Source organism: Peromyscus eremicus, chromosome 12 (assembly GCF_949786415.1).
Source record: "Peromyscus eremicus chromosome 12, PerEre_H2_v1, whole genome shotgun sequence".
NCBI classification, from domain to species: Eukaryota; Metazoa; Chordata; class Mammalia; order Rodentia; family Cricetidae; genus Peromyscus; species Peromyscus eremicus.
The window spans coordinates 50,967,229-50,980,914 of NC_081428.1; the positions used below are offsets into that span (position 1 = coordinate 50,967,229).

A 13,686-nucleotide genomic window follows, 5' to 3' on the forward strand; every position below is an offset into this window, starting at 1 on the left:
CTATCAGACAAGTGTTGAGCATTTGGTTCTTGGGTGGGCCACTGTTGAAGTGCTCACGTAGTCTGCTGATGTCTCCAATCAAACAGATAAGAGAACCGGAACAGCCTGGAAGGGTGACTAAAGTCGCTCAGTTACGGGACTTGGCAGTGTGACTTCACGGCTAGGGGGCCCAGAGTAAGGCTCCAAGGCTGTTTGCTGTGGGAGAAATGACCTGGACAGGCTTGGTGGCACAAGCCTGTAATGTCAGCATTCAGGGGGTTAAGGCAGAGGCAGGAGAATGTCAAACTTGAGGGTAGCCTTTGCTAGGTATTATAACCCTGTTTTAAAGAACTAAAGACTTGGAGGTGATGCTCTGTGGTAGAGTGCAGCCCGGCTTGTTCAAAGCGGTGGGTTCCATTCCCAGCGCTGGGAAAAGAAGATGCCAAACTAAATTTTTGTTTTCATTCATCTATTACCTGACGACTTTGTGATTCTAGTCTCTCTCTCTCTCTCTCTCTCTCTCTCTCTCTCTCTCTCTCTCTCTGTACACACACACGTATGCACACACACATGCACACGTGTGTGATGGGACAATGTCCCTACTTTGCTGGACTGTTATAAACGGTAGCTAATTCTTGTTTTTGTTGCCTTTAGACTCACGCAAATTAGGGTAACCAGGGCGTTGAGAACATAGGAAATTACACTTCTAGAGGGGGCTGCTGGCCTGACCTAGGTGCCCTTTCCTAACTTGTGTCAACAACGGGGCCTTTTTTTTTCCGTTTTCGATAGTACTCTGGGGAAGTGGAGAGAACAGGGTCTAGGTTGGGACCTCTGATGAGCGGAGCAGGACATTTCTGCATACCGGGAGCACCTTCTGATTCTCAGCCGATGTGGATGATTGTTTATCGAGGTCTTAATATCATGGCGGGCCCCCTGAAAGCTATCTCGATCCTCAAGTGGGGGTGCAGGTGGAACTGATGAGGGTACCTCCTCGCAGTGACTGCTGGAGGAAAGAGACGCCAGGCCTGGGTGGGAGGGCCTGACTCTAACTCCCTGCCTGGGTTTAATGAGCGCGCAGCTCCGAGGGCCGCTCTTCACCACCTTTCATTCGGTCAGACAGGGGGCTCAATAAATCTTTAGTTCCGTGGACTCCCCTGGTGGAGTTGTTGAAGGAGAAAGCTTTTTGCAAATGACTGGAAAGCCCTTTGCAAATATAAAGTGCTTATTTAGATGCAAACTAAAAATCCAAGGTGCCTGTGACTCATCTGGTACCTATTGTGCTCACAGCAAAGGCTCGGAGGCTAGCTTGTGTGATGGGTGCCGTTTGAGAGGCACTTAAAGAACTCTCTGGTGAATGAATTTGGTTGCATTATTCCGAGGCTCCTCTCGGAGGACTCTAATTTTCACCGCTTTGGTTGTGTCCTCCTTTTCTGACATGTTCTCAGCGGCCTCCTTAAGTTAGCACTGACCCAGGATACGGTGGGAGGGGACTGACCTGCTGGGAAGGCGCAGGAGCCGTCGGGTGGGGGCTTGTGGTCTGAGGACTCCCCACTCTGATTTTTAAAAAGGAAAGAGGCGGCTTTAATCCAAGCATCCAGAGCCAAGCCTAAGAATCTAATGACAATAGTATTTATTACTTGCTTTCAAAATCCCCTTTATCATTTTCTCTCTCTCTCTCTCTCTCTCTCTTTTTTTTTTCCCTGTCTCTTACCACCCTGCTATTATGGACCAGGGCTTCATGACCAAAAAAGTACTGAATCCATTTGGTCAAGTTTGTCAGGCTGATGACTGGCATTGTGTGAAGCCCAGAGGTCTGTGTGAATAACTGCATTTCTAATGAATTGACCAGCTATCTGGCATCTCATGAACAGATTTTAATGCTGCGTATTGCACACTGCTGCGAAGGAGAATGGAGACAGCTTTTCTGAAGCCCGTTTTATTCCTGGGGTGGGGGTGGGGAGCTCTGTTTTGAGGTTTGTTGAGGACAGTCCATTATGAAATGTAAGCCCCTGCCCCATTGAGATTGGAGGCACAGCTCTTCCTTCGGCTTTTAGGGGAGTGCTACGCATTCTGGGAGCTTTCTTATATGAGACAGAAGACGATTCAAAGTTTATTCTCATTGCTTGGGTTTTAAGTGGTGAGAGGTGAAGTGTGTGTTAATATGGCGGTAGCCAGCAAAACGATGCCCATCGGCAAATTAGGGAATGGTGGGCCTGCCTGATAGGCAAATTGCAAAAAAGACACCCTCTTCTGGCTGACTCAGTCCAATAAAGCACTAGCTGCATTCTGTTCCCAGACTGCCTTCTTTAAGGCCCAAGCTTCTTGGCTTCACTCATCGTGTGCGTGTATGTGTGTGTGTGTGTGTGTGTGTGTGTGTGTGTGTGTGTGTGTGTTGAACAGATAGGTCACTCACCAGCCTCTGTGTGTGAATGTGCGTGTGTGTGTGTGTGTGTGTGTGTGTGCGTGTGCGTGTGTGTGTGTGTGTGTGTGTGTGTGTGTGTGTGTGGTGTGTGTGTGTGTGTGTGTTGAACAGATAGCTCACTCACCAGCCTCTGTGTGTGAATGTGTGTGTGTGTGTGTGTGTGTGTGTGTGTGTGTGTTGAACAGATAGGCATACTCTCCTGGGGTTAGAGAGGAGGGTCAGGAGCTGGGGAAGGAGGGAGGGCTGTTCCAGACTCTCTCTAGAACTCTGTATACTCTTTTTCATTTTGTCTATGGTAGTAGGTGATTCAGCTCCACCCTGCAGCCTGCAGCAACCTGAGGAGTTCTCTCAGAGACCTGCTCTCAGGTGCAGCCTGGGTTCTGGACTTTGCTGCAGAAAAGAACTTGAGGTTGAGTCAGTATGAAGCAGAGTAGAAGTCTATCAGGAAAAAAAAAAGTAGTAAGAGGGGAGGGGAGAGACTTAGGAAAAGAGCAGTATACACCCAAGACATGGAAACGGACTTCTCAGGAGTCACATGTAAATGCCTTTCTATGATTGGGGTGGCTTCCGGAGTTACGTTGTTTAAAGGTTTTAAAAACAACTCCCTTTCCCCTTTTTCCTCTTTTGGCAAATGAACTCATAGAGTGGTTTCTGGGCTACACTAGAGAGGCGTAGAAGCCAATAGCCATAGATGTGGTTCATATTCACCATCCAGGCAAGCCTCAAACTCTTGATCCATCCATCCTCTTCAGCATATCTTACCAGCATGCATCACCACAGCTAGCAATGCAGGTGCCATGAAGGAGAAAAGGGGAATAACGGGGAGGGAAGTTTAAGTAGGGAGAGAAAAAGAGAGGGTAGAGCAGAGGAGGGGTGTGAAGAGGATCACTAACACTAAGGAAGTCTGAAAAGTGTGGTATCAATTCTTGCTTGTCAATTTGACTGTGTTTGGGATGAACTAAATTCCAAAAATGGAGGGCACGCCTGTGAAGGATTTTTACTTAATTTGAAGAGGGAAGATCCACTTCTAATCTGGATCTTGAAGCAGGAAGGCACACCTTTAACCTGGGCCATACCTTCTACCAGAAGCCTACATAAGGACAAGGAAGAAGGAAGCTTTTGCTCTTTGCCTGCTTGTTCTCACCTTGCTAGCGAGTCATTCCTTCATTGGCATTAAAGCCTACTTCTTTGGAATTCCAGCATCTACTGAAGACCAGGTGAGACATCCAGCCTCATGGACTGAGCAACTAACTTCTGGATTCTTGGACTTTGTGTTCATAGCTAGCTATTGTTGGATTAGCTGGGCCACAGCCTATAAACCATTCTAACAAATTCCCTTTCTATATATATCTTGAGATTCATTCTATAAGTTCTGCTACTGTAGAGAACCCTAATACAAAAATCTATATGGAAACCTATTACTTTACAAGCTTCATATACATACATACTTATGTATCTACATATACATACTCAACATATAAAAAGGTGTTTTTGCTTTTTTTTTTTTTTTTTTTAGACAAGGTTTCTCTGAGTAGTTTTGGTGCCTATCCTGGATCTCTCTCTGTACACCAGGCTGGCCTTGAACTCACAGAGATCCACCTGGCTCTGCCTCCCGAGAGGCTCTTTTCCTAAATCTCTCCCCTCCCCTCTTACTACTTTTTTTTTTTTCCTGATAGACTTCTACTCTGCTTCATACTGACTCAACCTCAAGCTTTTTTCTGCAGCAAAGTCCAGAACCCAGGCTGCACCTGAGAGCAGGTCTCTGAGAGAACTCCTCAGGTTGCTGCAGGCTGCAGGGTGGAGCTGAATCACCTACTACCATAGACAAAATGAGAGGCTGTTAACTTTGTGAAGTACAATAATGACAGATATGGCAAGATATGCCCATAGATACAATAGTGGTATTTGTGTTATGGAGGTAACCAATGCTATCCAATTAGATTTAAACCTGCTCCACAGAAGGAAATGGATACCTGGTATTGTAAATCTGACCCACAGTTGCAGATCTCACAGGCCCTAGGGGTAAACCTACTACTATTATTCTGTTAAATAGACATAGTATCAAACTGCCCTCTAAATTCATACCTCTGTGCTCACAGATTAGTGCAGTCTTTACACCTCACCAGAGAAGTTTCTTTGTGCAGTGGATATAGTTAATCCAGAAACTCACATTTGGCCAAAGGACAGCAAATAAGTGAGGACAAATGGGACCTCTAGATCCTCTCAACACCAAGGCTCAAGTATTGTTCCAGAAGAAAGGGCAGAAAGATCATAAGAGGTCAGAGGTCAGAGAGGACTGGAGCGAAACCGTGATTTCTGAACATGACGAAACTATGACTCATGAACTCACAGCAGCTACGGTTGTCTGCACAAGACTGCACAAGATCAAGTCCAGCCAATGTTCTAGCATGGAAGGGAAGGGCTCATGAGACCCCACCCCTAACTGAGGAACTTTTGGCAGTTGATGGCTTCCAAGGAGGGAGAGTTTTCTTAAGGGATATGGCCTCTGGTAGGTTGCCCACACTCCAGTGGATGACCCCACACCAATTAGTATAAACAGCACAAACTAGACTCACAGGGTTATTAAAAAGAAAAAGGGGGGGGAAGGATATGAAGTTGGGAAGGGGTGAGGAGGTGAGGAATGGATCTAGGAGAAAGTAGGTGGAGGCGTAAGAGTGAATATGGTCAAAATATATTGTAAGAAATTCTGAAAAAATAAAAACACTGATTCAAATAGTCATGGTTGTGATGGTTTAAATGAGAAACACTCCCCATAGCCTCACAGGAGTGGCCTTGTTGGAGTAGGTGTGGCCTTGTTGGAAGAAGTGTGTCACTCGAGCAGGCTTTGAGGTTTTAGATGCGCAAGCCAGGCCCAGTGTCACTCTCTCTTCCTGCTGCCTGCAGATCTAGATATAGAATTCTCAGCCACCTCTCCAGCACCATGTCTGTCTGCATATCTCCATGCTCCCCGCCCTGATGAGAATGGGCTAAACCTCTGGACTGTAAGCCAGCTCCAGTTAAATGCTTTCCTTTATAAAAGTTGCCATGGTCATGGTGCTCCTTAACAGTCATGGAAACCTTAAAGAAGACAATGGTCAATGTAGATGGTTTAAGAATCACTTAGGAGACACACCCTTGGATATGTCTGTGAAGGTGTTTCCAGAGAGGTTTAACTGAAGAGAGAAGACTTACGCTGAGTATGGGTTGAGCTATCTCCATGACCTGGGGTACTGGAGTGAATACAATGGGGGAACAAGAGGAAATGAGAGGAGGGCCAGCATTCATCTCTTTTTACTTCCTAATTGTGTGAGCAGTGTGACTAGCCACCTCATGCTCCTACTGTGGTGCCTTCTCTGACATGATAGACTGTACCTGCAGATTGAGAACCAAAAACAAACCCTTCCTTAAGTTGTTCTTGTCTAGTACTTTGCCATAGCAACGAGAGAAGTAACTAATACAGTAGGTTAGGAGGGTGAAAGGGATTCTTATGATAATAAGTTACAAGGGAGTTAAGAAATGCATCTTGACTACAAACAGATTTATGATCTTGTTTATAGATTCTCAGTTATACCTGCGAAGGGAATAAGGTTAATCTCAGAGGTCTCATAGGCTTTGGGTTTAAGCATAGTTTATCATTACTTTAGCATTCTTATTTGACGTAGCACCATAAAAAAGGAATATTATTATCTCCATGTAGGTGTGCTGGCTGGTTTTTGTTAACTTGACACAAACTTAGACATATCTGGGAAGAGGGAATCTTAATTGAGAAAATGCTTTCCTGAGATTGGCTTGTAGGCAAGTCTGTGGGGTTATTGTCTTACAGGGTGACTGATGAGAGAGGGCTCAGGCACATTGTGGGTGTTGCCACCCTGGGCTGGTGCTCCTGGGTGCTGTAAGAAAGCAGGTTTGGAAGGCTGGTGAGGTGGCTTAGTGGTTGAGAATGTTGACGCTCTTTTATAGAACTTGGGCTCAATTCCCAGCATCCGCATAGCCGTTCACAAGTGTCTATAACTCCAGTTCTGATAGGTCTGACTCCCTTTTTGGCCTTCGAAGGCACTTCATACACATGGTGAACAGACAAACATTCAGGCAAGACACCCATATGCATTAAAAAGAAAAAAATCTAAAAGCCTGTTTTTAAAAAGAGGGCTGGTGCTGGGCAGTGGTGGCGCACGCCTTTAATTCCAGCACTCGGGAGGCAGAGCCAGGCTGATCTCTGTGAGTTCGAGGCCAGCCTGGTCTACATAAAGAGATCCAGGACAGGTGCCAAAACTACACAGAGAAACCTTGTCTCAAAAAATAAAAAAAAAAGGGGGGGGGGACGGAGGGGGCTGGCAAGATGGCTCAGTGGGTAAAGGGACTTGCTGCCAAGCTTGACAACCTGAGTTCACTCTTCAGGACTCACGTGGAGGAAGGAGACAACCAACTGCTCTCCACTTGAGTCACACACACACACACTAAATAAACAAGTGAATTAATTAACAAAATTGTAAAAATAATTTAATAAACAAAAATATTTTTTCTTTTATACACCAATCTTTTAAAAATTTATTTACTTTTTTATTTTATGTGCATTGGTGTTTTGCCTGCAGGTCAGATCTTTGAGTTACAGACAGTTGTTAGCTGCCATGTGGGTGCTGGGACTTGAACCCAGGTCCTTTAGGGAGAGCAGTCAGTGCCCTTAACCACTAAGCCATCTTTCCAGCCCCCCAAGAGCATTTTTTTAAAGAAAGGAAAAGAAAAACAGAAAGCAGGCTGAGCAGTCCAGGGGTGGACCAGCAGCAGCGTTCTCCATGGCTCTGCTTCAGTTCCTGCCCCCAGATCCCTGCTCTGTTTGAGTTCCTGCTCTGACTTCCCCCAGTGATGAACTGTTACCTGGAAGTATAAGATGCAGTAAACCTTTTCTTCCAAGTTGCTTTTGGTCATGGTGTTTTATGATGACAATAGAAACCCTGATTAAGCAATCTCCATGGTGTTGTTCTAAGTAGGCAATCTTCATGGCAAAGTTGTGCCAAATTCTTGACTCAGAGCTGCTGAGACTTCAGTCAGATTCAAGAATGAGGGGGATCTAATTTCCTGTCTTTCTTTCTGTCTTGTCTTACTCTGAAGCTAAAACCCTCTCCCACCTTCTCATGTCCATGAAGATGCCCATTTGTGGGCAGAACACTGACTACCCCAAGCCAGGGACCTTTGAGTTCAGCTTAGTAAGGCAAACCTACGATTTGTATACAATTTAATACTTTTTGGTATACGTTAAGTGGATTAATTGTATACTATGTGGATTCTTTTTCCATAGAACTGTTAAAAAAATAAAGCAATACGAGTTTTATAATATTTTTAGCTCTAACATCCAAGTCTGCTGCCTAATTTCTGGACATTTAGTTCATGTTGTAGAGACTATTGACACAAATGGTGAGTTTGCCTTACTGTTGTCTTTACCAGCCTAGCCTGAACATTCATACTGAGCCTAGGTCCCTATGACCTCTGGTTTTCCCTGCCATGCCTTTTACAGAGCTTGAATCAAGAATACTAAGCTGAACGCAATGGTCCCTGGTTTCAAGTAGCCAGGGTTCCTCCCACAGATAGGCGTCTTCACTATGAGGGCCAGGCTGGCCTCTGCCTCCCAAGTGCTGGGATTAAAGGCATGTACCACTAAGCCTGCCTTAGTGTTGTTCTTCTAAATGGTCATGTTGTCAAACTACCTTCTAAAGATGTATGTTTGTTTCCATAGATTGGTGCTGCTTCCAACCCTGGTCAGAGAAGTAGTGGTTAATGCAGAGACCCATTCCTGTGTAAAGTGCTAGTAATAAACGACTATGAGTGTGCAGCTGTAGATGGGACGTCTATAGTAACCCCCTTTTCTACCCCAAGGCTCAGAGAACATTGGAGAGGAGCAAGCAGAAAGAATGTAAGAGCTAGAGGACTTGAGGCGTGCTGGGAAAGGCTTTCCCCTGGACCTGGTGTAGCTGTTGCACACAGGAACTCAAAGGAGTATCATTTACCCCCACAAGATTTGCATAGGATCAAGTTGTTAACATTCAGGCATTACACTTGCCTGTCCGTGGGGACCTGGCAGGCTGCATCACCCCTGTGGCGCATGCGCTGGCCAGTTCGCAGGCAGTACTTTGGCCTGCTCAGGGTCCTGACGATGTCATGCGCTCATTGCTACATGATCTCTGTGCACATGCCCTATGTCCCCTCATATAAGGCGGGCTGCCCACCTTCCCTCTCTTCAGCCTCTGACGGCGTTCTCTCTCTCTCTTTCCCACCCTCGTTCCCTCTTCCACTACCTCTTATCTCCAAAGGCCGCTCTGCACCCTCTTTCTTCCCCCGTCTTCCCCCCCCCCCCCCACTCTTCCAATAAGCCTCCAGGTGAGCCCTATCGCATGGTGTGTCTGTCTGCCCCAGCCCGCCGTTTTTAAATTATAACATTGGTGTCGTGACTCAGATTCCAACCAAGGTTGCTGTGTCCACAGTGCAGAGTACTAACCACTTCAGGATCACGGCAATTTATAACACAAGTCAGTTAAAAATTCCAGCGTGGAGGGAGAAGGGCCTTCTGAGGCCCCACTCTTACTGGCGGTTGAGGGAGGGGAAGTAATTTGGCTTTAGGAACGTGACCACTGGTGGGTTCTCCACAACCCAGTGGATTACCTCGTGTCCACGGGCATATGCGTAGCACTGACTGGACCCAGTGAGTTAAAATAATTGTCAAAGGATGACATGAAGTTGGGAAGATGTGAGAGGCATATCCTGGGGGAACTGGAGGTGGGAGTCAGGGATGTTTTATACATGTGTGAACATTTCTGAGAATAAACAAGAATTAGTTAAAAAAAGAAAGAAAAGAAAAAAAGGGCTGGAGAGATGATTCAGTGGTTAAGGGCACTGGCTATTCTTCCAGAGAGCCAGTGTTCAATTCACAGCTCCCACAAGGTGGCTCACAGCCATTTGTACCCCCAGTCCCAGGGATTTTGGTGCCCTCTTCTGGCCTCCTGGGACACTGCATGAACATGGCACACATACTCATGCAGGCAAAGCCACAATCACATAAAAATAGATTTAAAAATAAATAAATAAGTAAATAAAAATAAGAAAATAAAAAAGTGAATTGCAGATTCTTTGAGAGTGAGTGTGGCCTTAGTGAATCCTTGTATAGACCAAGGAGACACCCGCAGGCGGTATTGAGTTGGGCGGTGAAATTGGAGCTATACTTCTGGGGAGTTCTTCAGAGGGTTTGAAGGGCCAGGCAGATAGTTGTGGAAGATGAGTGAGAAGTCATGGGAACCTCGAGTAAGCAAGGGCAACAAGAAAGGAAGAATGGAGGCAAATTGGAAAAAGAAATCATGAAAATCGAGTTGGTAAGTGTATATTGGTTGAAGGTGGTAGGGTAGATGACACACGTCTAAGAAAATCCAGGATTTAAGAATAGAGATGGCATCAGAGAGAGATTATTAGTGAAGAGGCTTTGCTGTTTAGAATTAAGGGAGGAGCTGGGCGGTGGTGGCGCACGCCTTTAATCCCAGCACTCGGGAGGCAGAGGCAGGCAGATTGCTGTGAGTCCGGGACCAGCCTGGTCTACAGAGTGAGATCCAGGATAGTTAGGGCTGTTACACAGAGAAACTCTGTCTCAAAAAAACAAAAACAAAAACAAAAAAAAAAAAAAGAAAGAAAGGAAAAAAGAGAATTAAGGGAGGAAAGAAGGGGTGCAGCTGGAGACCTGGTGAGGTTCACAACTAAGCTTAAGGTGGTTCATTTGGAGTCATGTAGACGTGAATCACGGCCTCATTCTAGCTGTAGGACTCTAACAGTTTATCTAGGTATGAGGAAGTGAAGGTAATAACAGCTCCTTGGAGTTGTTAAGATGAAATGAATTAATGCACAGCCAAGCTTAGCTCAACACGGTAAATTCTCAGTAAACGGCAGTCTGAATGACCCTTGGGTTACCTATATAGCCAGGGGCTTCCCTAAGCTCCCACAACCGGGACCAGAGGCGGCTAATAGCCCGAATGACCTCTATGCTATCTGTATGACAGAGACCAGGCCAGACCCTTCCCTAGGCCCTTAATCTAGTTCAGGTAGCCTATCTCCAGGATCTGTCTTCTTGGAAGAAATGGCACATGCCCTGAGTTGAGTTTTGATGTAATTATACTTCCTTGTGCACTGGGGATTGTGTTACATCAGGAAACTTTTCCCCCAAATTCTGTTGTGTTTAAATATGCTGGCAATAAACTGCCTGGCATCAGACTCTCTAAAGTTTGATGAAGTCAAGCTGAACTGAGTTTTCCTTTTCACCTCTTTGTGGTCCATGTCCCTGCCTGCTGTGGCACCCGCAGGGACCCCCCTCAGCTTAGGATGTCTTGTCTCAAGCCTAAAACCCCAGTGGGGAAGAGAGAGTAAGAAGAGGACAAGAAAGAGGCCGAAGGAACAGAGGGGCCAGAACAGGGCATGTGGTCTGGGTGGAACACATACAGAGTAAGGCCAGAATTGCAGAAATCCATTCCAATAGCCAAAAAGCAAATTTAGAAAATATAATTTACTTTCTTATCCTTTTAACAAAGATGTGTGTGTGTGTGTGTGTGTGTGTGTGTGTGTGTGTGTGTGTGTACCAGAAGAGGGCATCAGATTTCCCTGAACCTGGAATTACAGACTGTGTGATCTACCCAGTGTAGGTGCTGGGAACTGAACTCCCATCCTCTGAAAGGGCAGGGAGTGCTCTTACCAACTGAGCATCTCTCTAGTCCCTACTTACTTCTTAAAGACTCTGTAAGGGACATGTGCAGATCTCATGCTTTCTAAACTTGCTTTTCTTCTTCATCCTTCTTCTCTCCCTACCGGGGACTACATCTATGCTTGTCTCCCTTACCCTCTCCCTTTCTCCCTTCCCTCTTCTTATCAAAACCAACCAACCAGCCAACCAACCAACCAACCAACCAACCAGCCAGCCAGCCAACCAACCAACCAACCAACCAACCAACCAGCCAGCCAGCCAGCCAGCCAACCAACCAACCAACCAACCAACCAACCAACCAGCCAGCCAGCCAGCCAGCCAGCCAGCCAGCCAACCAACCAACCAAACAAACAAATAGACTGAGATAGGCGAGGATAACAGTGAAAACCAAGGAAGAGGCCAAGTGCTTAGTAGCTGGAGGTTGATGCAGGACAACACAGGAGCCTGCAAACAAGGTAGAACAAGACACTTCATAACTGTCTGAGACCAACATGGCCAACTGAGATGGCTTAACTTTGCTTTGTTATGATGGTATCTCCCTACCATTAACCCTGCAAAGTCTTCAGTTCCCATCATGCATCTGATACCACAACATATCCCAAAGCCCCACATAAGAACAGAAAATGGAACCAAACAATTTGGAACAAACCCTGTTTCCCAACTTTGACTCCATGATATCCGCCCCCCCCCGCCCCTCTTTAGGGTTTTCCCATAACATGCTATCCTAGACCCCAGGCAGCATGATTCTCTTGAGAAGTCCACACTCTTCCCCTCACACCATTATTGTGTATTAATTATACAATGTAGTAGGTACAACACCCCCTCTTGATTATCTGTTTTTTGCCCTGAAATAAAACTTCCTCCCAATTCCTTTGTTTGTTTCTTCTGAACTCTTTCTCTGAAGGTAACAAGAACTTGGAAACATTGACTAGAGATCTCAATCTGCTCTGTCTCTCTCTGAGACCTCCTCAGTCTTCATCAGCAACAAAACCAACTATAGGATTTCTTACCAACTCATCAACCTACTGTGTGTCTTTTTCCATTCTCTTCCCTTTCCTTCCAGTTAGGAATCACAAAAGCCCATAAGGATAATGGGAAAGCAAACCCAAGATCATGGGAGGCAAGAGTAGATTGGCTGAAAGAGAGAAAAGTCTAATAAACCGTATAGGGCAATTATTTCCTGTCACAAGTTTTTTTTTCATGTGCAAACCATATTTTAAAAGAAAAAACAATAAAAGAAAATGTGGCAGTGGTGAGTTCCCTTGGAAGTGACCCCAATATCTCAAGTGAGTGTCTTCTGTACCCCTTTAGGGCCATCTGACTTCTAAGCCTGGAAGGGGACTCCCAGCCCTACCTGTCTATGCTGATGGCACAGAGGTTCAGGATGCTGGCTGTACACATCATGACATCCAGGGTGACAAAAACATCACAGCAAATGCGGCTGAAATTCCAGACTCCACCTGTCACCTGGGCATTGGAGACAAGAAGGGTGTTAGTGTATTCCTGGGAAGGAACAATAACCCAGTCAGCTCTCTTGCCTCCCCTAAGCTGCTCCTCACGGATGCCAATGCACCTTCCTGGCTCCCCGTGGTGGGTGCCATCAGTACCAGAGGGCTGACAGGCACAGAGGGTGTGCCAGGATGTCTGGGATTGATTGCTAAGGAAGGGACAGAATAGTGGAGTGCTAGTGCTAGGAGAGATCTTCAAGATTAATTAGTGAAGGGATTCTCAGAGTGGTTCACAGTGGGATATTCATTAAACACGTAAATTTCTGAATACCCCATAGATCTAGTGACTCAGAGTCCCGGGATCTGAGCTCATGGACATTCGTCTTAAAATAAGCACACCCCAGTTGTACTAAGGTTTGGCAATCAAACTTGAGGTTCAATCTCAGGGGTGCTCCTTGTAGTTAAGTGGTATGTGCATAGATACATCTTAGCCCATAGATGCACAGCTGTTAGTAAAAGCGTTTGGGTAGCTGCCCAATGTGTGCCTTGTGCCAAAACTGCCTCTCTGAAGCCCTCTGCCCAGTAGAGAGCTCACCATGTGCTCAAGAAATAAGCTAAGAACACATTTTACATAAAACATGACTCCAAAGCAAAAATCTCTGTGGCTTCAGGTTGTAAAGCTTGGAAACATCGTAAGACATCTATGAAAACAAGACTAGTTAGTGTGACTGCCTTTGACCCCCAACCCTGTGTCCCAAACCTCTAAGAGGTGGGAGGAGGCTGGGCCCAGAGGGTCAGAGGAAAGCAGGCATGGGCCCTCAGCTAGATGAGGCTAGCTGTGACCTGCTGCCTGGGCACAAGAAAACAACCTCCATAGCTTCCTGTGAGGAACACAGAAAGCACCGGGGATTTAGGTGAATCGATTTATACAGGAGCATATTGCTGTTTTATTTTTGCATGTTTCTATAACCTAGTTAAATAAGCAAGCTGTATCAGGGACAATGCTACTTTTTGAAAGTCCATACACTGCCACTTCCAGGCTCTGAGGCAAGTGGGCTGCCATTCTGGGGGATCATGGCTTGCAACGAGGAGTTGGTGTCACTGGCTGT

The 13,686-nt window shown here is 45.9% G+C and overlaps 1 protein-coding gene across 3 annotated transcripts in view; it reads right to left on the reverse strand.

The window, feature by feature from the left end:
• Drd3 (dopamine receptor D3) overlaps nt 1-13,686 on the reverse strand; it is a 53,487-nt gene that overhangs the window by 19,865 nt on the left and 19,936 nt on the right. For all 3 annotated transcript variants that reach the window (XM_059277529.1, XM_059277528.1, XM_059277527.1), the window contains exon 2: nt 12,484-12,596. In XM_059277529.1, coding sequence (XP_059133512.1) covers nt 12,484-12,596 — 113 coding nt within the window. The remainder of the gene's footprint in view (nt 1-12,483; nt 12,597-13,686) is intronic.